Raw genomic sequence first — 22,204 nt, forward strand, 5'->3', positions numbered from 1 at the left:
GAGTTTCCAGTCAGTATTTTATTCAGACTCACATTTACCTCAAATACTTTAGTTTACTTAATAACTTTTAACTTTAAAGTTCAGACTTTTTCCAGTGGGGACAAACTGCAGTTTTTATAGTCTTTAATAATAATATAGTCTTTAATAAAGAACCATCCAAAATATTAATATGGAGGCAACTTTAATGCGAATGAGGGTAACAGCAGGTGTAATTGAGTAATGATGTTACATGCCCTTTTGTTTTAACCTTCAATGTCAATTATTACTTTATTGAACATCTTTAAACAATTGAAATGACAGAAAATATTCAACAGCAAGCTTTAACAGTGATGGAAATAAATCCTCACAGTTGTCTGCAACTTTTTCACTTTCAACTGATTTGAGCACAGAATCTGTTGTGCAATATGACCAAATATGTCAATACACAGTTTTCATGAACAGTGTAGAAATATAACTATTCCCACTGGCCTGTGTACACAGACATTGGATAATCTATATAAATGGAGAAATCTTGGTCAGTGTGTGCAATTAGCTGCATTTTTATAACCTTTTTACAATTATATTATAATATATATTTAAAGTAAAATGATATTTTTAAAAAGCACAACACTGTGTATAAGGTTTAATGTACTGTAGAAGAGCTTGTGTCTGCAAAATCAGGAGAACGTCCCCCTTTACAGGTTTTTCATTTGAGCCATCAGCTCCTCTAGACTCTGATTAGTCTCTTCCACAGTCTCTTCTGAATTCACTTCTCCATCCTGAGGAACATACAAACGGCAGACAACAATGCTAAAATGTATAGAGGAAGAAATCTACTGGTTAATACAACCAACAACCAAAAATGAAACAACCAAAAAATCAACACCAAACATGAAACAAAACGATGATAGAAGCTTGTTATTATTGTCGTACAACAATACATGTATGATTAGATAGTGATGTACAGGATAACTGTTGATGTTATATGTACCTTATTGGGAATGGTGTAGGCTACAGTTATGCCCTCTGGTAAATCCGGCTTTGGACCTGATGCATCCTGAAGCTCCGCCTCTGAGATCTCAGACACCAGCTCTATCCCTGAACACCGCACAGGCAGAAAGTTACAAACTGCACACAGGATAGATCTTCTACTGTGTGTTATCTACCACCTCAACATGACACCGAGATGTGACAAAATAGAGCTCTAAAAAACAAATTAAGAGACCAATGCAAAATTACCAGTTTCTCTGGATTTACTGTTTATAGGTGTGTGTTTAGGTCAAATAAACATGTTTCTTTTATTCTATAAACTACAGACAAGCAACAATTCTGCCAAATTCCAAATAAACTGTCATTTGGAGTCTTTATTTGCAGAAAATTTCAACTGGTCAAAATAAGAAAAAAGATGCAGTGTTTATTAGACTTCAGATACTGCAACAAAAACAAGTTCATATTCATTTTTAAACAACACAGTACTCATATTTTATTTTAGGAAGAGATCAAAGATCAATATTCGGTTGAATAACCCTGATTTTCAAGCGTCCTTGCATGCTCTCGTCCAAACATTCGCATAGCTGTTGGATGAACAGCAGTCTACCAGTCCTCGCCCTGCGCTTCGCCCAGTCCTCGCCCTGCGCTTCGCCCAGTCCTCGCCCTGCGCTTCGCCCAGTCCTCGCCCTGCGCTTCCCCAGTCCTCGCCCTGTGCTTCGCCCAGTCCTCGCCCTGCGCTTCCCCAGTCCTCGCCCTGCGGTTCACCCAGTCCTCGCCCTGCGCGCCCAGTCCTCGCCCTGCGCTTCCCCAGTCCTCGCCCTGCGCTTGCCCAGTCCTCGCCCTGCGCTCGCCCAGTCCTCGCCCTGCGCTTCCCCAGTCCTCGCCCTGCGCTTCCCCAGTCCTCGCCCTGCGCTTCCCCAGTCCTCGCCCTGCGGTTCACCCAGTCCTCGCCCTGCGCTTCGCCCAGTCCTCGCCCTTCACTTTGCGCACCGTGCACTTCACCCCAGCTGCCGTTTGACATTCTTTTTGTAAGCGAACTAATGTCATTGAGTGACATTCAAATGAGTGGGTGGACATCCTGGTCAGTGTAGAGTCATTTTTTTGTCCTTTGTCAGTTTGTAGCTTTATTCTCCCCAATGTCGGCAACTTGACCATTATTAACAGCTGTTAATGAAATTTTAGGGATTGAAGCAAACTAATGCTCAGTGTATCCCTCTGAGAATTAATCCTGCTTTTCCTCACTCAACACTTTGCCCTACATGTAGAGATGCTGATTTAAAAAAAATATGGAGTGGTCTAGTTTGTTCCCCTCAGAGATGGATTATTATCTATTTCAGATGAAAAAAAACTCTGGTAAAATCTCACAGGAAAAAGTGAAGTAGTTTTTTACCACGAGAATAAATTTGGTGAGAAAAAAAACCTAAATTACTAATTCTACATGGGTGCTGCACTCACCCCACTCATTTTCCTCATGCACTACTTCTTCTTCTTTCTCTTCCACTACTTCCTGTTTCGGACGTGCAGCTTCCCTTTTCTGTTTCAAGAACATCATTGGAGTTGAGATTAGGTTCAAGATACTTAATTCAGAAGCACATCATGTTTCGTGAGAGTGTGTGTGTGTGTGTGTGTGTGTGTGTGTGTGTGTGTGTGTGTGTGTGTGTGTTTGTGTGTCAGCTCTGATGAGTATTTTGTTTAATAAAATGTGCAAAATCCTAAAAAGCTGACACAGTCATGCAGTGATGGTGTGAAGGAAGAACTCACTGCGTACTCCCCCTGTTGTCCCCGGCAGTGTCTGTCATCACACTGTGGATTGGCTTTCATGATCATAGTAGGGAAAAAGTCCTGCATGGCGTTATAGCCCAGGTAATAGCTCACTGTTCCAAACCCGAGCAGATACCTACAACCATATATAATTGCTTAAACAATTGCACTGAATGACAGTTTGTATTATTGAATTAGTCATAACATACAAATGCATCTTCATCTGCATGTCTAGAATAATATATATTTACAAAAATCTCTGTGACCAAGATTGCACATCTCTCCTGTTTGTTTGTCACTTTATAGCTTGTAACCTGTAACACCAACTAAACTTTAAGCCTCAGCGCCTGATATTAGTGCTTGATTTCACGGAACACAAATCCCCAATCCTTTCGGAGGGATTAAGGAACAGCAAGAGGGGAATTAATGTGGAAAGAGATGTTCAGCAGACATGCAATGCTTTTACTTATTTGCTAAATCCATGTGATAGCTTTATTTTGACCAGGCAGTGTTTGCATGCATGTATATTAGGGGTGTAACGGTACACAAAATTCACAGTTTGTTATGTTCCTCGGTTTGTAAGTCGCGAGTCGGTTCAATTTCTATTTCAATTCCGGTTCAAAACATTTAAACAGTTTTTACATTTTAAAGCAATTTGAAATAAAAAGCCTGCTTGGTTAAATAATTTATTATAATAATATTTTATAAAAAATAATTGTAAATAATTAGGATTTTCTCCTTTTAGCCGCTAGCCACTAGCTGGTAGTAATGAGTAGCCACAGTGACACTGCACTCTAGATTCTCTTTTATATTCTTGGCATCGTTGTGGATGGTTTTTAAGAATAATACTTTTTTTTAATGAGCTCAAAGTGTAAGGCAGTGACTAAACAAACTTGCGGTTCACCACTTCATACGTTCCTGTTCCTGTTCTAATGTGCAGATGTTCAGCATGTAAAAGGATTGCATTTGGTACACGTGTACTGAACCGAAAGCCCTGCACCGAAAAATGTTGATACGAATACATGTACTGTTACAACCCCAAAGAAAGTACACCTCATCAACACCCACAACAAAAATCATCCGGTCAGAATGAGTGTAATATATCATGTGTTTTTGTTTATCTGTTAATGTATTAACCAAATTCCAAGACCCGATAAGAACCAGGTGATTTTTATCATGTCCTGATATGTAAAACCATAGAATTCAAAGAAGGTTTTCTTTTCCTAAGAATATATAGGAATTTTAATATTGAATAAAGTGCTTGCCATATAATATTCTTGCTATTTTACAACTTCCATTTAGCTTGTTTCTAATGCTGTTCATCCCTAGATTTTCCAAAAGCAGTGCATTCAAAATGTCCTCAAATGCAAAATCCACCATCTTTCCTTAAACATTGATAATAAACAGGATTAAACAGTAAACATAATCGCTTACTGCTGTCCTGAAGGACTATAGTTTACTTTATATTATAAATACAAGACTGTAAGTAAGGGGCCTTTCAGATTATGTCCACATGTGTTTTCCATAACTGGAAACTTATTCAACAATTTTCCAGGTTTTCATATGTACACAAGGGAACCCTGTATGATGCACCCAACCCTGATCTGGGACTGGCTCTTACTTTAGCACATTCTGCACAAGGATCCCGGCAACGACACCCATGGTGGTGGGTAGACTGGCAGCACACACGCCATCCCTCTTTAGAGTCTTCTCATCGATGTTCGCTGCCACTACCAGTGGAGGAGCACACTGTCAACAAAAGCAACTCCATATAAGAAAGGTCAATGTCTCCAGGTCCAAGGAGGCATTTTATATTTCAATATTATTGACAACATAAAAACAGTCTTCTCATCAGGAACTCAGGTCGAGGGGATTACAACAAACATGTAAATGATCAGTGCACCTACAGCAAAGCATGCCGTTTCCCCAGGAACGATGAGTTGTATGTGTCCGGACACAGCATTCTCACTCACTCCAGACTCCATCCATGTCTGACCCAACTCATTACAAGCCTAGACAGAGAGAAATCACACGGTAGTTTGGGAAAGGCACCTAGATTCTGTGAAATTACAGGATTACTGCATTAAGCGCATCTTCCCTAAACCAGTGGTTAAAACCGGCTTTGTACCAGACAGCTGGAAGTTCTATGGACTTAAATTTAATCAATTTTACCAACTCCGCTGGAAGTTCTATGGACTTAAATTTAATAAATTTTACCAACTCCTAGAAGAAACAATGTTGACAAATGTGTTGGATCCAGAATGACAATGCCCCTGTGCACAAAGCATGCTCCATGAAGGCAAGAGAACCTGAACTCATACTTGTAGCTAAATGGCGAAATCTCCACAGCCACAATTAAAAACATTTATACAATTTATATTGTGTCTCTATTCTGTATTTTACAGCAGAAAATACACCATCTTTCACAACAGTGAAAAAAAGAATCGTTTTCTCTTGAAATGCCTCATTTTACATGAAGAAGTTAATGGTTAAGGTATTCGATTTGGGATCCAAAGGTTGTGAGTTCAAAATCCCAGCCACACCAAGCATCCACTTCTGGGCACCTGAGTAAAGCCCTAAACTGCACAGCTATTCAGTATGAATTAAATAAACGTGAGTCGCTCTGGATAAGGGCGTCTCCCAAATGGCATAAATGCAAATGTAAAAATGTAACATTTTTTTTTATGGAAGTAGGCAGCAGGGAGAATGCAGCTGGTTCTGGATAAGCACAGAACTAAACCATCAGACTTCATCCACGTTCAAACAACGCTGAAGAAATCTTTGGGTTCAAGACTTACCTAAGTTTCTTCCACATACCATCTCAGGAGGTTTTTTCACTGACTCTCTCATTAGGGATAAACTTTGTCACGAAACTAATGAAATCATATTTTAGAACCTCTTTATCTCTGTAAAGCTGCTTCAGGACACTGTCCACTGTTAAAAGCGCTATACAAATAAAACTGAATTGAATGGAAGTTAGTTACTGTTGTGTTACTTGCATGTAAACACAAAAAATGTGTCTTGTAAAAATGAAATAATATAAAATACTCACAGTGTTAATGGCCATTCGAGCCTCAAAGTTATCCACACAACTCAACACCAAATCCACAGACTTTCCCTCTTGAAGTCCACCATTACTGAAACACACACACACACACACATATATAACAAGCAAACGTAAGCAATACATTAAAAAAAATAATGGTAATAATTTTTTTTACTTAAAAGCCAAACACCACTATGGCCAGTGGACCAGGACACACTCACCTGATACGCTCCATGAAATGTGTAAAGTTATCAACAGTGGTAATGTTGTAATTGTGAGTCTCAAACGTAACATCTGGATTGATGTTCCTGCGGGATGAGTCATGTGATAGGATTATTAAATTAAAAGCTACACAGCCTACACACACAGCTATTTTGTATGTCCCTCACCTCAGTGTGTGCTCTGCTGCCTCCACTTTGCTGAGTCCTGCCTGATGTGGCTGGAAGAAGAGGCGGTTCATGTTGGCCAGCTCTACTTTGTCATAGTCAAACAACAACAACTACAGCAGAAAAACACACACACACACACGCACACAAACAAACAATAAAGCACTCAATATATTCAATTTCTATTTTATACAATTATTTCATTGGTCATTTTATTATGAAAACCTCAGTGCAGTCTATAGACAATAAAATATGATGCAAGATTCACCGATTAGCATCAGTGCATCGACACAAAACTTTATTATTTTATTTTTATCTTCAGCTTAGAGGAGATGCCTATGTTATGGAGATGCACATCCATAGTAGACACTCGATCAGTTACTACAGTTCATTTGTTGCTGTACACAACTAATCAACAGATCAGTGTCAAAGCTGCGGCAATAACTGTTGAGTGAAAATATACAGCCAGCAGTGGTCCTCTGAGTGGTAAACATCTCACAGGTAGTTCTCTGTTAGGATATACCAGAGTTTCACAGCAAAATGTCTTCATCTCTTCAGTACCACTTACATTACATCACTTTATTACCATAAACTGTTTACATGTCATTTTTGCACATCTATTCTGGACTGCTGCTATTTGCTCTTTGCACATTTTGTTTATATTTTTGCTACTGTTCACTTGACTATGACTTGACTATGTGTCTTTACAACAGGTTTACTGGCAGAGCTATTTTGTATTCTGTGTTTTGTGTATTTGTCTTTGCACTGTCTTGTGTTGTCTTGCACTGTTTGCACCAGGTTGCACACATGCACTTTATGTGGCGAGGACACTTACTAGTCCTCAGCCCTGTGTTGTCTGTTTTCTGTGATTGTTGTTGTCAGGGTTCTGGAGGAATGCTGTTTCATTTCACTGTGTACTGCATCAGCTATATATGGTTGAAATAACAATAAAAGCTTCTTGACTTGACAAAAGATCACTTGGGTTCTACTCAGGTCTGCCACATGGTCACCAAAACTGGACAGATCAAAAGAGCTGAACAGAAATCAGACCTTTGTTATGAATAGTAGAACAGCTCACAATCTTCAAGAAACAACTTAAAGTGTGTGTTGTGTTCCTCAACTATGAAGAAAAAGGTCTGACAAATAAATAAATGTAACTGTACGTGTAAATGTACGGTCTGAATGTGTATCAAATGCATGAACCTGACTTGTGTCAACAGTTCAGACTGATGGTGTAATAATGAACGGGCATCATTTAAACACCACAGTGTATCTGGGTAGAGTTGTGACCCAGCATGATGCTGCGCTTTCTCTGGTGAAGTAGTGTGGTTAGTTCAGGAGGCTTCAGTTGCTTCTTCAGTCACTGCGTCTGAATCCAGTAGAATAGGAAAGCTGCAGAAGGTAGATCTCTCCTAGACAGTGTAGTGTAAATCTAAAAAGCTCGTTGAGCGAATGTACTGTAATATAATGAGAAGGTTGCATTACCTTACCAATGCCACATCTGGTGAGCATCTCTGCAGTGACGCTGCCCACCCCTCCCACTCCCACCACGGCCACAGCAAACGAGCGGATTTTCTATACACAAACACACGTCAACACAATCAGACACCATACACACACTTTTTGACTTTATATAAACCAGAGAACACGTGCATTACCTCATAGTCTTCAACGATCCCCATGCGTTTCAAAGCCATTAGCCGGCTGCGAGAAAACAAGCATTAGATGAGCCATTGGTGAAGTAGCATATGGTGCGGTGAGAATACGAAGTGACAGTTTATCCGGATTATCTGTCACTATGTTATCATTCGTATTAAAGTCCTCCTACCTGTATGGGTTGGAATCTACCACTTCGGCGCTCATTTTTTCAATCCTCGGTCTGAACACGGAATTCGGAACAGAGTCTTGACTTCGCTGCTGTTTGCATTTTATTAGCTCGTTTTCTAATTCACGAATTCGGAGCTTCAGCTCTTCGACGGTGGCCATCACTCCTACAGTTAAACACCACTCAGTGGAACTCAATCAAAACTGACCAGAAATCCAGAACTTATAAACCAGCAGCCACTCTGAATGAACACGTCTACAGCTCGGCATCAGCAGATACACGATGTGCTACAAGAATCCGGTCCGTGTGAAACTAACACTCACTGGTTAGTTCCGACGCCAGTCGTGCGTACACAACAGTATCAGCATGAGTCTCATTTATAAAACTGTCTAAATGTGGTGGTCTAAATGTGCACGTACGCCCAAAATATTCAGATTTATAAAATCGTGTGTACGCACACCTGTAAGCAATGTTCCCTTTATAAATCACAAATCGACTGCAAGTGTGCATACTTGAATCAGCCACATATCCACGCTGGCCTTTAACCACAGATAGTCAATGAGATCAGATTTCAGCCTCTATGTGCTGCCTTGTCAATCTAATCTGCCCAGGGCCTTCAAATTCAGTATCGCTGGCCTTTTTACCATAGTCTCCTTAAGAAATAGCTCTGTTTCTTTAACCAATCAGATTTGGTACCTCTATAAGCACTCTATGGTACCTCTATAAGCACTCTATGGTACCTCTATAAGAACTCTATGGTACCTCTATAAGAACTCTATGGTACCTCTATAAGAACTCTATAGTACAGTGGAACCTCGGAGCTCGCGAGGGTTAGGGACCAAGACCGGTCGCGAGTTCCGAATTTTCGCGACCTTTTGATACGCCCCTTCCAACCCAGTAAAAACCCAAAGAACACTATACGAAATCGATTTAAATGAGTAAATAACACTATTTCACTCCATAAAACTTAATTATTAGACTATTTAACAATACTTTATGTAAATTAACAGCAATTACAATGCTTAATAAAAAAAAAATAAAGTACAGGTACAGTAAAGTATGCAGTAGAGAAGTACAGAAAATACAGTAATGGGTACTCACTTCATATAGTATGCTGAAGTGTGTTTTAAAGATAAACCTTGTTTAGAAATGACGAGGTCGTGAGCGCTGAGGCCGCGAGCTCCGAGGTTCCACTGTAACTCTATAAGAACTCTATGGTACCTCTATAAGAACTCTATGGTAACTCTATAAGAACTCTATGGTACCTCTATAAGAACTCTATAGTAACTCTATAAGCACTCTATGGTACCTCTATAAGAACTCTATGGGACCGCTAGAAGAACTCTATGGTAAATCTATAAGAACTCTATGGTACCTCTATAAGAACTCTATAGTAACTCTATAAGCACTCTATGGTACCTCTATAAGAACTCTATGGTACCTCTATAAGAACTCTATAGTACAGTGGAACCTCGGAGCTCGCGAGGGTTAGGGACCAAGACCGGTCATGAGTTCAATTTTCGCGACCTTTGATACGCCCCTTCCAACCCAGTAAAAACCCAAAGAACACTATACGAAATCGATTTAAATGAGTAAATAACACTATTTCACTCCATAAAACTTAATTATTAGACTATTTAACAATACTTTATGTAAATTAACAGCAATTACAATGCTTAATAAAAAAAAAATAAAGTACAGGTACAGTAAAGTATGCAGTAGAGAAGTACAGAAAATACAGTAATGGGTACTCACTTCATATAGTATGCTGAAGTGTGTTTTAAAGATAAACCTTGTTTAGAAATGACGAGGTCGTGAGCTGAGGTCATGAGCTCGAGGTTCCACTGTAACTCTATAAGAACTCTATGGTACCTCTATAAGAACTCTATGGTAACTCTATAAGAACTCTATGGTACCTCTATAAGAACTCTATAGTAACTCTATAAGCACTCTATGGTACCTCTATAAGAACTCTATGGGACCGCTAGAAGAACTCTATGGTAAATCTATAAGAACTCTATGGTACCTCTATAAGAACTCTATAGTAACTCTATAAGCACTCTATGGTACCTCTATAAGAACTCTATGGGACCGCTATAAGAACTCTATGGTAACTCTATAAGAACTCTATGGTACCTCTATAAGAACTCTATAGTAACTCTATAAGAACTCTATGGTACCTCTATAAGAACTCTATAGTAACTCTATAAGCACTCTATGGTACCTCTATAAGAACTCTATGGGACCTCTATAAGAACTCAATGGGACCTCTATAAGAACTCTATGGTACCTTTATAAGAACTCTATGGTACCTCTATAAGAACTCTATAGTAACTCTATAAGCACTCTATGGTACCTCTATAAGAACTCTATGGGACCCCTATAAGAACTCTATGGTACCTCTATAAGAACTATATAGTAACTCTATAAGCACTCTATGGTACCTCTATAAGAACTATATAGTAACTCTATAAGCACTCTATGGTACCTCTATAAGAACTATATAGTAACTGTATAAGCACTCTATGGTACCTCTATAAGAACTCTATGGTACCTCTATAAGAACTCTATAGGACCTCTATAAAAACTCTATGGTACCTCTATAAGAACTATATAGTAACTCTATAAGCACTCTATGGTACCTCTATAAGAACTCTATAGTAACTCTATAAGAACTCTATGGTACCTCTATAAGAACTCTATGGGACCTCTATAAGAACTCTATGGGACCTCTATAAGAACTATATGGTAACTCCATAGAAATTATTTAGGAAGTTTATAAAACCTCTATAAGAACTCTATAGGAACGCTATAATTTTCTGTAAAACACAAACCCTCAAAACAAAAAGATTCACTGTAAGGATGTCTACAGTTTTTCCCGTTTGACATTGCCTGAGAGAGAAAAAGTGTGTGTGTGTAAGTCTAAGAGGAGGAGCTTGTTTCCACAGTCGGCGCTGAGATGTTGGGCGACAGCTGATAGTTATGTGGGTGTGCTTTGTCAGTTCCTCACACACACACACACAAAAACAAACACATACACGCGCGCGCGCGCAGTCTGTAGTTTAGATTTCCGCAAGACATCATGGAGTTTAATGTGAAGAGACTGGCAGCGGATGCGGGGACGTTCCTGAGCCGGGCGGTGCAGGTACACACACACACACACACACTCCTGTGATGGCGAGTGTCCACTCGCGGCGTGGAGGCTGGGAGGGGCGCGGTTAGCCCGTTAGCCAGCTCGCGAATACCGTCCAGACCGTAATAACACTACACAGCGGTATCAGTGTGTGCACTGACTCGGTTCGAGCGCTGCTACACACCGGTATAACCCCTGCCCGGGTCACGAGTTTAGCCTTAATCATTTTTATTCGGTTCTTTCACTGAGGAACGGGCCGGAACCGGGCCATAGATCATTTGTTAGCGGGCCGCACAGAAAGAATAAAACGTGTGTTTATAATACAAACTTTTAAAAATTGTGGGGGTTTTTTTGTTTATTTTACTTACATTTTATTGACTTTTAGGGCATGCAGAGTGTTTTATTAAAAAAATACCACTTCCGGCAATTTCCCGAACTTGTTTCAGTATCAGTTTTATTCTATGCGTTGATAACTTAAGCACTGGTTCTGGTGATGAGGAGTTGATTTACGTTTTCATTATATATAAAGTAACTAAGTGAACAACTAAACCATATAATATATAATAGTGATATGATTTTTCACACACATGCTCCTGTCTGTGAAACAAAAAAAATCCTGCGTAGGAACATGGTGCACTAAAGGACTCAGATTTCACGGAAAAATGACTCATAATGGCCTTGAATCCATCGTGCAGCACAAACAATATGCAGTGTATATATAGATGGATATATCTCAGTAATAATGGTTATAATAAATTGTTGGTAGTATTTGGACGAGAATGTGACACGTTTTCTTGCAAGTTTGGACATTAAAAGTCCAGCACATCCGCTGCATTGGAGCTCTGGGAGTCGGTGATGTGTCGTTTATGATTGACTCGGATCTTTTAAATGACTCCTTTTCACCCTACGATGACAACGATGCGTTTCGGAATACAAAGAGTCGAGTTGCGGTAGTGAGTGAGTCGATTCGGACGATCCGATTGATGGGCAACACCGAACATCCTGTAGCATGTGAGCGCGGTATAGAGCGCCGTGTCCCGGTGGCGTGGAGCTCGGGGCTGGTTTTCCCCCCGGGCCTGGGTTTTCCCCAGGGCTTCAGTCCGTCACCCTTACATCAGACAGATAGTCAGCCATTTTTACGGAAGTGCCCACTCTCTCTCTCTCTCTCTCTCTCTCTCGCTCGCTCGCTCGCTTACACAAAGAGAGAGAGAGAGAGAGAGAGAGAGAGAGAGAGATAGCAGGGCTTTATATTGACTATATTTAGCTAAATCCTGTAAATACGTCTTTTATTTTGTTTCTTACAGTATAACTCTTCCACTAGGGAAGAGGTGGTTCAGTGCTTAAGGCTCTGGGTTACTGATCGTAAGGTCAAGCTCCAACACTGCCAAGCTGCCACTCTTGGGTCCTTGAGCAAGTCTCCTAACCCCTACCTGCCCCTTGGTGCTGTAGCATGGCTGACTCTGCACTGGGACCCTGCGCTGGGATATTCGAGCTGGGTAGCATGCAGTTATTTAGGCAGCCAGAAAGGAAAACAGTATGAGCTAGGACTTTAACCACCGTGTGTGTGAGCCAGCTGGAATAATAAAACTACCAAGAGAAGTAAAGTTAATCATTTGAAAGTTTAATACGTTTAGTATATAAAATATATAAATGCACATTTGCACATATGATTTTTATTTATGGCATTTCGCTGAGACTTTGATAGTGAACAACTTACAATTATCTCATTCATGCACATGAGAGTTGAGGGCCGAGCTGCTCAGTGGCCCAGCAGTGAGAACAACTTTCTGGTCAGAAGTCCAACATCTTATACACTGAGCTAATGATCCCTTTCTTTCACTGTTAATGCATTAAGTATTTTATCATAACTTTTTGTTAAGGCAAAAAAAAAGCTAGTGGAGCTACTGTAAATAATGATGTTTCGCAGGCAAGAGCATGTCAGGATACCTGTTTGCTGATTTTATTTGCATGTATGAGACTTAAGATGTCAGTAAAGGAATAAAAAATGGAAAACACAGAAATACAAAAACAGGAAAACAGAAATGTAACAACCAGAGATTTAAGGGTCCCTGGTGGTCTAGTAGTTAGGATGCGGCGCTCTCACCGCTGCGGCCCGGGTTTTATCCCCGGTCAGGGAACCAACCCCAGCCACTTTTAGTGCCGGTCCCAAGCCCAGATAAATGGGGAGGGTTGCGTTAGGAAGAACATCCAGCGTAAAAACATGTGCCAAATCAAACATGCGGATGATCCGCTGTGGCGACCCCTATAGGGAGAAGCCGAAAGAAGTTTTTTTTATAGAAGGACGATCAGCACTGATCTACTGTTTTATTACAGTTTGCTTTCGCAAATTAAATGCACAGTATGTTACTGTTACAATTCATTTCGCACATTTAACTAACTAAATCAACTAAAAAGAAAGCACATTAAATCGGCTCATCTCAGCCGAGGATGATCAAACAACCCAAAAAAAGGCTTTACCAGCTTTACTTATTCACTTACTAACTGACTGTGCTGACTGTACTTTCATATGTCACCGTAATGGAGATCAGTGTTTTCTGTAGTTGAGTTTTTGAACCGTGACATTTAAAATGTAGGTTTTTTTGGTTGCTTTAATTATTTGTTTTTACTAATATTATAAGCACATCTTTAATACCAAGAAAAGCCAGAAGGAACTATACTCAGGGGCTGTTGGTTATGTGTTTGTGCTGTCAAACCCATCATGAGCTAAATATATTTACTGATTTCACTCCATATTTAATCTCTTTTTTAAGAGTGTAATTTATTACTTATAATCTTCAATTGCACCACTGATAATACAGAACATAACTGTGAAATAATCCTACATACATCACGCACAATATAAAGCTCGAACTGTGGCAGAATTTCAACACACACACACACACACACACACACACACACACACACACACACCAACAACAATCAGTGTTTGAGTCTCAAGACAGGAAATAAAAAACAGATGAACTGAAAAGTCACAACAAACCAAACAACACCAAAATAAAAACAAATTAAGAGAATAGTAAGAACATTTAGCTGCATAATTTATTCATGCTGCAGTGCATGCTGGGAGTTTTGTACTAATCTGGCACCCAGCATGCTTTGAGGCATGAAAGTTTGTTTGTTGAAAGTCGCCACTGTTGAGTTTCACATGCTGATTCTTGGTACGTGCAAATTGCAGCGACGGTAACGTCCACACATCCTCCATCCAAATAGAAGTACAGATACCCATGGTTTAATAGATTTTGGTTAAAGCAAAGCATTTTGGCTTCTGACATGTACTTAAGTAAAAAGTAGTCTTTACTACTTCCTGTTTTAGTGTCATGCTGGGAACTGAACCTCACATCATACTAACATTAATATAAAAGAATTTCACGTGTTGTTCTTTAATGAATGTATTTTGGCTGAACAGCCACCATATAGAACACAAGCAGAGCAAAGATGATGATGATGATGATGATCAGGTGATCAGGAATGCTTCTGTTCTCAGTCATGTTTACATCACTGACTCCCTCTGTCTCATCCTTCTTGTTGCTTTCTACTCGTTAGCTTCCTAAACTAGCCTACGTCTGTGGTGCGTAAATAGTGCTGCAGCACTAAAGGTTTTGTGCATTATATGTTTTTAAAATCTTTCCTAATAGTCTTAAGGACCTAAAAGTTTTCTATATTGCTAATATTGCTATTATTAACAAAAGAAAATTAATTAGAAAGGACATAAAATGAATAATTAAACATTGAGATCAGTAAATAGTCATTTATGATAATGACAATATCACCATCAATAGTTAATCAAAACTATTATAATGACTATATCACTACATCACCATTAATAGTTAATCAAAACACCTAATTATACATATACGTTCTTGTGATAAAAAGGGTGCTTTACAAACACAATTAAAACAGTCTGATGTTAAAGACTGAAGGGTCACGAGCCCAACTAAAGCAATCACTGCAATCTCCAAAATGTTGAGGTCACTAAACACATTTATTATAAAATATAAACCCTGTTAAATCTCTGATAATGTTTAGTAGAAACAGAAATAAAGTCAGACTGTAATAAGTGAAGCTGGTAATGATGTTTTTGGAGATGTTTAATCTTCCTGTTTTAATTCAGTTGATTTTGTTTAAATCTGTGGCTGTAAATGAGTTGTAGTTTAGTTTCTTGTTTTTCCTTCAGTGATTCTGCTGGTTAACAGCAGTGTTTATCAGTGTCTGAATTCACTCTTTTATTTTTATTCATTCTGTCAAGGGGACTGCAATTAGGGTGTAACGGACCGAAATGTTTCAGTACAAGGCTTTCGGTTCGGGATACAATCCTTTTTACCTGCGGAACATAATTAAAATCCGAGTTCCGAGTAAAATTATTATTACAGTGGAACCCGGTTATGTTGATGTCCTAGGTGGTCGGCAAAAAGCATCGAGGTAACCGATGATCGAGATAAACGAAAATCAAAATGGCGGCAATACATTAACGTGCATGAAATTTCTTTATGTGCATGATGTGCGTTAATAAATGAGAATGTGCATGCACGTGTTTTTGAAGGGTTTTTTACACAACAGCGTTGCCACGATTTGTTTGATGAAGGCATGCTATAAAAATACATACAGTACATGTTTCTCTGTCAGGAATCCACCTGCCACGCCCCCTTCGGCCCCCTTCAGCGTGTCAGGTGCTTTCTCGGCCGCTTTCGCGCACATATGGTGCTCGTTTATGATCATCACCAGCTCCTATTTAAACTTCCACACTCTCACTGTCCGTTATTGTTGGTATATGTTGGTTCACAGCGGTCGTTGTTATCGCGCATGCGTATCCCGGTACGTGCCTTTCCACCGGCACTCTCTCAACGGCTGCTCTCTTGAGATATTAGGGTTCGGCGACATAAAAAAAGTCGACATAACCGATAAAAAATGCTTAGACAAAGCGAGAATTTGGCGGTTCCACTTCAAAAACATCGACTTAATAGGGTTGTCAAGGTAACCGAGGGTGAGATAACCGGGTTCCACTTTATTATTAAATTTGAAAACATACACAGCAATGTCAGTGTTATATAAAAGAAACTAGAGTTAGCGCAGTGTCACTGTGGATACTCACTCCATACTGAAAATAAGATTTGTTTTGCATCAAAACGCTAAAGATTCTAACCAGGAAGTGTCTAGAGGCAATTCTTTAACATTTTCAATACAATTTTCAATTCATTGTTATTTGTATAGCGCTTTGACATTTGGACAATCGCCATTGTCTCAAAGCAGCTTTACACAAATAATGTGGTGCTATTCGTCCCTGATGAGTGAGCCGGTGGTGACTGTGGCAAGGAAAAACTCTGATATGGCATAAGGAGAGAAACCAGACTAGAGAGGGAACCTCATCCTCATCTGGGTTACACTGACTGTCCATTTATTACAGATAAACAATGTTGATTTCATGGATCTCCAGGCCATTGATGTGAAACATCCTCAGCTGCACAGAGTGACTTCCAATTAAAGAGAACCTCATCTAGAGGCAGGCCGGTACGAAGCGGGCAGATCGGAGGAGAGGAGAGGAGAGGAGAGGGGCAGGAACACTGGTCACTTTTACCTCAGGAGCATTTTTAACTTAACCGAGAGATAAAGAGAGAGAGAGAGAGAGAGAGAGAGAGAGAGTGGTGACAGGGAGAGAAAGATATGGATTATTAAGTATCCTTATTGTATAAAAGTTAAAAACACTGTGTAGTTGGCGACTCCGGCAAGACTCGCTACGGCAGCATAACTAAAAAGGAGCCAGAAGGTAACACAGACATGAGGGATCTCTGGGATAAGAGACGCCACCACACAACTATCAACAAACCTGAGTGAACGTGTGAGAATGTTTTATGTCCAGCTTCAAGAATTTCTCTTTAAAAGAGAAAATCCTGACAATTCTGCATTTCGAGGGAGTGAATGAATAAAGGATGGAATGAAGTTTGCTGAATTAAGTAAAGTAGTTAAGTAGATCATATATTTAGAAAATTAAATATTAAATATAAAACATACGCACACACACACACAAACTAATGTTTCCCTTTATTTAAATTGTATTAATTAAATAATTAATTGTATATTTATATATATTATATTAATCAATTTATTTTGTGCCAATTAAATTAAATTAATATAATTAATTTGATTTGTTCTATTTTATTTGTACAGAATATTATACAATATTATTTTATATATTATTTACCAAGCAGGCTTTTTATTTAAAATTGTTTTCAAAATGTAAACTGTTTATGTTGATCACAAATGTTAATAATAATAATAATAATAATAATAATAATAAACTGCATTAATAAAAGAACGACAAACAATTTTATGTTTTGCATTTCTTCCCCCTAACTGTAGCGAAATTGAACCAAACCGCGACTTAAAAACGATGTACGTTCCGAGCCGTGAATTTTGTGCACCGTTACTAGTAAACTAATGTAGGGCAGAGTGAATGTAGTGTGTGATTTACAGTATACTGTATGCTATTTATACTTTCTCAAAAACACCAAAATTACTCAGAATGCTGTATAGGAGATTTTACTGTAATGATAAAACAACATTTATTTTTTGACAGCGATTGTTTTCAGTGTACCTTTGTGTCCTGGTATGGTTTAAAATTACATCCTGATATTTTCCAGAGTATTTCACTGATGTTCTGCAAGCAGGATGTATGATCAGGATGTAATTCTAAACCATACCAGGACACAAAGGTACATTTCTATATGTACAGGTGCATGAATGTTCTTTTAGAAGTACAAACAAGACAATACAAAAATCAATATCAATACCAATATTCAGAGGTACACTGCTATAACCTGCTAGAGTACAGCTGGAGCAACAAAGCATTGATTTATGTGTGTGAAGAAGAAAGTGTTGCCTTCTTAAATGTAACACTTACTTCTTTACACTTCACTGAACTGATTATATATATAATATTATATTTAATATAAAAATATATTCAGTGTAAATATTAAATGTAATGTGATCACATGACAAAAACAGCCTGATATGAATGTGGTCTGGAGCCAAAAGCATTTAAAACAGATCTACATTGCATTGTTTAATGCAATATATATATATATATATATATATATATATATATATATATATATATATATATATATATATATATATATATATATATATATATATAAAGGAAGCAGAAACCGCTGGCTGCTGCAGTGTGGTGAGTTGATAGTTGGCATTGAAATGTTGGTGAGAAAAGATGGCAGATGAAATTGGTCTGCAACAAAGTAAAGGTCAAACTTTAACCCCACCATGACTGCAAAATGTGGATTTGACAATCCCACAGAAAATAAGTGACGTTTAATTCAATACATTTCAAACCCAATTCAATTGTAGTTGTACGGCATCTTTAACAATAGACAATGTGGCAATGCAGCTTTACAGAGATAATGAGGTTATAACATTTTAATTTGTGTTAGTGCCTATACATTTAGTGTCAATGAGTTTATCCTCTATAAAGTAGATATGATTATTTATAGCAATTAGATCAAGGCTGCATACGAAAGAATGAGTGGTCAGATAGTCCTTTAGTCTACACAGCGGAAATGTCTGCCGTGGGCGGAAAGCTAGAAATCTGGAAAAGTAATCATATGTTCTGATCAGGCTCTTAATAAAATCCAGTCATGGGGATCTCACACACACAGGGTATATTTACTGATGTTAAAAATGCACACACAGATTGTTCAATCCGTTCCAGGAGTACAGGGAAATAAAAGTGAAGAAGAAACCAAAATGTTATAAACACAAAAAGAAATCATAAACTGTTGCACTGTAGACTGAAAAAGAGCAAACGAGACAAAAAGAAATGAATCATATGGATCTACTGACTCTACTCTCCGGGGAAAGTTTATATAACAACAGCAATCTTTTATTTTAATGCAGGACACAAAGTGAATCATTTGGGTTTTGGTTGCCTCTACACACATGCACATACATATATGTTCCAATAGGTGGCAGCAAAACATTTCAGGTGAATGCATCCTGAATGTGTCTCAGGATGAAGATGAAAGCAGTATTTGTGCTCACACTCACTGATTCCGTATGTAAATCTGACTAATTTAACTAGTAGAAATGTTTTAGTATGCATTTCTTTTAGTATGCATTTTTTAGTATGTAATGCATCCTCATTACATTTGATGTTGCTTTTATTACATACTTTAATAATTTTTATGAAATTCTTTAAACACGTGAAAAAGTACACTATAAAAGTAATAAATATACAGTAATCCCAGCAGCACCACTCTGCTGCTTCTGACTGGGCCTTTAAACAAGGCTCTTAATCCTTAACTGCTCAATTATAAGTTTTAGATAATTGTTAGTTGCTTTGAACACACACACACACACACACACACACACACACACACACACACACACTGTGCTAATGGCAGCTGACCCATTGAGCAATTCCACACACATGCACACCCAGTTTTAAATTATTTGTGCTTTACTAAAATATTTTTACTTAGCAGTTTATTTTGTTGTTGTTTGTAGTTTTTTATTTCAAGTGCTAAAACAATGCTACACTTTAAAGAAAGCCACTTTAATTACACTCAGTTTTCACATTTTATATAGATAACTCACTCATAAATGCTGACAACCTTGTAGATCTTGTGCAATATAATATATTAATACAAATCTTCAATGCTGTTGTTCTACTGATGGTTTTGTGATGAATTATATACCAGCAAGAAGCACAGAGAGGCTAAAATTCTCTGCATGTTTCATTGTGTGATTTTCTTTACTAGTTTACAGAGGAAAAGCTGGGCCAAGCTGAGAAAACTGAGTTGGATGCACATTTGGAAAACCTTCTCACCAGAGCTGAATGCACCAAACACTGGACAGAGAAGATACTAAAGCAAACAGAAGTGCTACTGCAGCCAAATCCAAGTGAGATCGAACAGCTCATGTCTTTTGGAATGCATACACACACACACACACACACACACACACACACACACACACACACACACACACACATACACTCTGTGCTGTTTAGTAGATAGAGCAAAAATAATGATTACTGAATGTAGTGGGCAACAGATATGAATGATTCATCAGCCAGTGATGAGACAGAGGGAGCAGTAAATGTAATAGCTTATACAAAGGGATATAAACTTGGAATGCTTGCAAACTATGGGGATATTTTACTGGTTATTCAGTTCAATGCAATTCATTTTTATTTGTATTGTATTTGTACAGTTTCGCTTTTTTGTATTGGTATTACTTTACCAAGCTTATAGAATTAAGAGTTTTTATACAATTTTTACAATATAGAAATATATTGGAGTGCATTTTCTACAAAAAAATGTATTTTTTATATGACTATTGTTAACATTGTAAGAAATCAAAACAGGCCTAACTTTCATTCTAAACAAGACAATAACATCATACACACAGTAGCTATTGAGTGACTTAAATAAATTGAATGAAAAGACTAATTGTACACAGGCTATATAAACTGTAACTGCAGCAGGAATATTGCGCTTCTGTTGATCTAAATGAAAGTGTAGATGACACTGATGTTTAGTGAGGAGGTCTGAGAGACAGTCAGCATAACAGTTCATGTTTATTGGGGTTGAGGTCAAGGCTTCACTTAAGTTCTTTCACTTAACCTTGTCAAACCATAACTTCATGGAGTTCACATTGTACCCAGGGATATTGTCATGCTGAAAATTGTAATGTTATAGCATACAATGAAATTCTGTGCAAAAGGGTCCTTCCATTGATGCAGTTTGGAGATAAACCTCATGTGTGTCTGATGGTCAGGTGTCCAGAATCCTTTGTCCAAATAGTGTATTTTAATGAAGGTTTTCACCATAAAAACTAATTAGAGCTGCATGATTACTGGTGTTCTAATGAATTGTTATAAATGTGTAAAGAATACTTAAATATTGAGGAGAGTGTTTTGCTTTTTTTGCCCTTTATAATGGAGTTTCTATCTGCGTTGCAGATGTGCGGATAGAAGATTTTTTTTACGAGAAATTGGACAAAAAAGCACCCACACGGTTGAATAACCATGAGATGTTGGGGCAATCCATGATCGATTCTGGGAATGAGTTTGGACCTGGCACAGCCTACGGTTAGTATCTTCTCTGACACAGCAGGGAAACCAGCTTAAAATAATTATTGCTTATTTTTTCCCTGTCATACTAAATGTTCATTATAAAATGATTAGTAAGAATTGTAGCTGGGTAGATGTTTTTTGTTTTCTATTCTTTGAGCGATGTGCAGCTCAGCCATATTTCACTCACAGCTCTAAATAGGATTATTTAAAATGAAGAGAAACAGTAAACAGAACCCTGATCTGGTTGGTCTGATTCCAATGATTTAAAGTTCTATTCTTCATTCTGACCGAGCAATCCATATTTATATTCAGAATGACATTTTACCCAACATAAATATTATCATGAATTGTGCATTAAATACATTGCCAGAAGGCTCAAATTGGGCGCTGAACATTCTGGAGTTCTGGGAATAAGTCTTGCAGTCGCATGTATTTAACTTTAACACAAGATCTTTAGTATTTATTTCCATCACATCCAGGTCCATGTGTGTGCACAGCAAGGTAAAACATCATGGGTCCAGAACACAAAAGAACGCATAAAATATGCAATAACGAAATTGCAGTTTGTTTGATGTGTTGAGTGAGAAAGCTGCCTGTGTTTCTGCAGGAAATGCTCTGATGAAGAGTGGAGAGACGGAGAATCAGATCGGAGCCGCCGAAAGAGAGTTCATCCAAAGCTCAGCTATTAATTTCCTCACCCCTTTCAGGAACTTTCTGGAGGGTGATTTCAAAACTATACTGGTGAGTTTAGCCTGAGATAAATTTAATGTAGTTTTGGACACAAATGAAAGTTTTTATATACACTACTTTTACAAAAATCTAAAACACAGCCGATACCCAAAAGCCTTCGTTAACAAAGATTTAACAAATGAGTGCCTCTTTGCCCCCCAAACCCCACCCATCTGAGTCCAGAGAAAATCATCTAAATCTTTAAACAGTCGAGGTCTTTAGCTGACTCTACACATGAGCAGTGCAT

General features: G+C 38.2%; 2 protein-coding genes across 4 annotated transcripts in view; one reads left to right on the forward strand and one right to left on the reverse strand.

The window, feature by feature from the left end:
- On the reverse strand, nt 1–8,295 carry uba5 (ubiquitin-like modifier activating enzyme 5). 2 transcript variants are annotated; one of them, XM_046848048.1, is made up of 12 exons: nt 7,991–8,295; nt 7,821–7,866; nt 7,648–7,737; nt 6,166–6,275; nt 5,998–6,084; nt 5,783–5,867; nt 4,638–4,742; nt 4,352–4,479; nt 2,731–2,866; nt 2,425–2,503; nt 971–1,077; nt 1–758 (listed from the first exon to the last, which is right to left on the reverse strand). In XM_046848048.1, the coding sequence occupies exons 1-12, from the start codon at nt 8,146–8,148 to the stop codon at nt 675–677; spliced, it is 1,215 nt and encodes a 404-aa protein (XP_046704004.1). In that variant the 5' UTR covers nt 8,149–8,295; the 3' UTR covers nt 1–674. The 2 variants fall into 2 exon arrangements, with proteins under 2 accessions (XP_046704004.1, XP_046704005.1); XM_046848049.1 differs by having other exon boundaries at nt 7,653–7,737; nt 7,991–8,086.
- sh3glb1a (SH3-domain GRB2-like endophilin B1a) overlaps nt 5,873–22,204 on the forward strand; it is a 22,886-nt gene continuing 6,554 nt past the window's right edge. The window contains exons 1-5 of one of the 2 annotated variants that reach the window (XM_046848052.1): nt 5,873–5,890; nt 10,998–11,132; nt 19,910–20,051; nt 21,115–21,243; nt 21,836–21,969. In XM_046848052.1, coding sequence (XP_046704008.1) covers nt 11,070–11,132; nt 19,910–20,051; nt 21,115–21,243; nt 21,836–21,969 — 468 coding nt within the window. In that variant the 5' untranslated portion in view covers nt 5,873–5,890; nt 10,998–11,069. Of the gene's footprint in view, nt 5,891–10,947; nt 11,133–19,909; nt 20,052–21,114; nt 21,244–21,835; nt 21,970–22,204 lie in introns of those variants that run through there. The other variant, XM_046848050.1, reaches the window with a different exon arrangement.

Source organism: Silurus meridionalis, chromosome 4 (assembly GCF_014805685.1).
Source record: "Silurus meridionalis isolate SWU-2019-XX chromosome 4, ASM1480568v1, whole genome shotgun sequence".
Classification (NCBI taxonomy): domain Eukaryota; kingdom Metazoa; phylum Chordata; class Actinopteri; order Siluriformes; family Siluridae; genus Silurus; species Silurus meridionalis.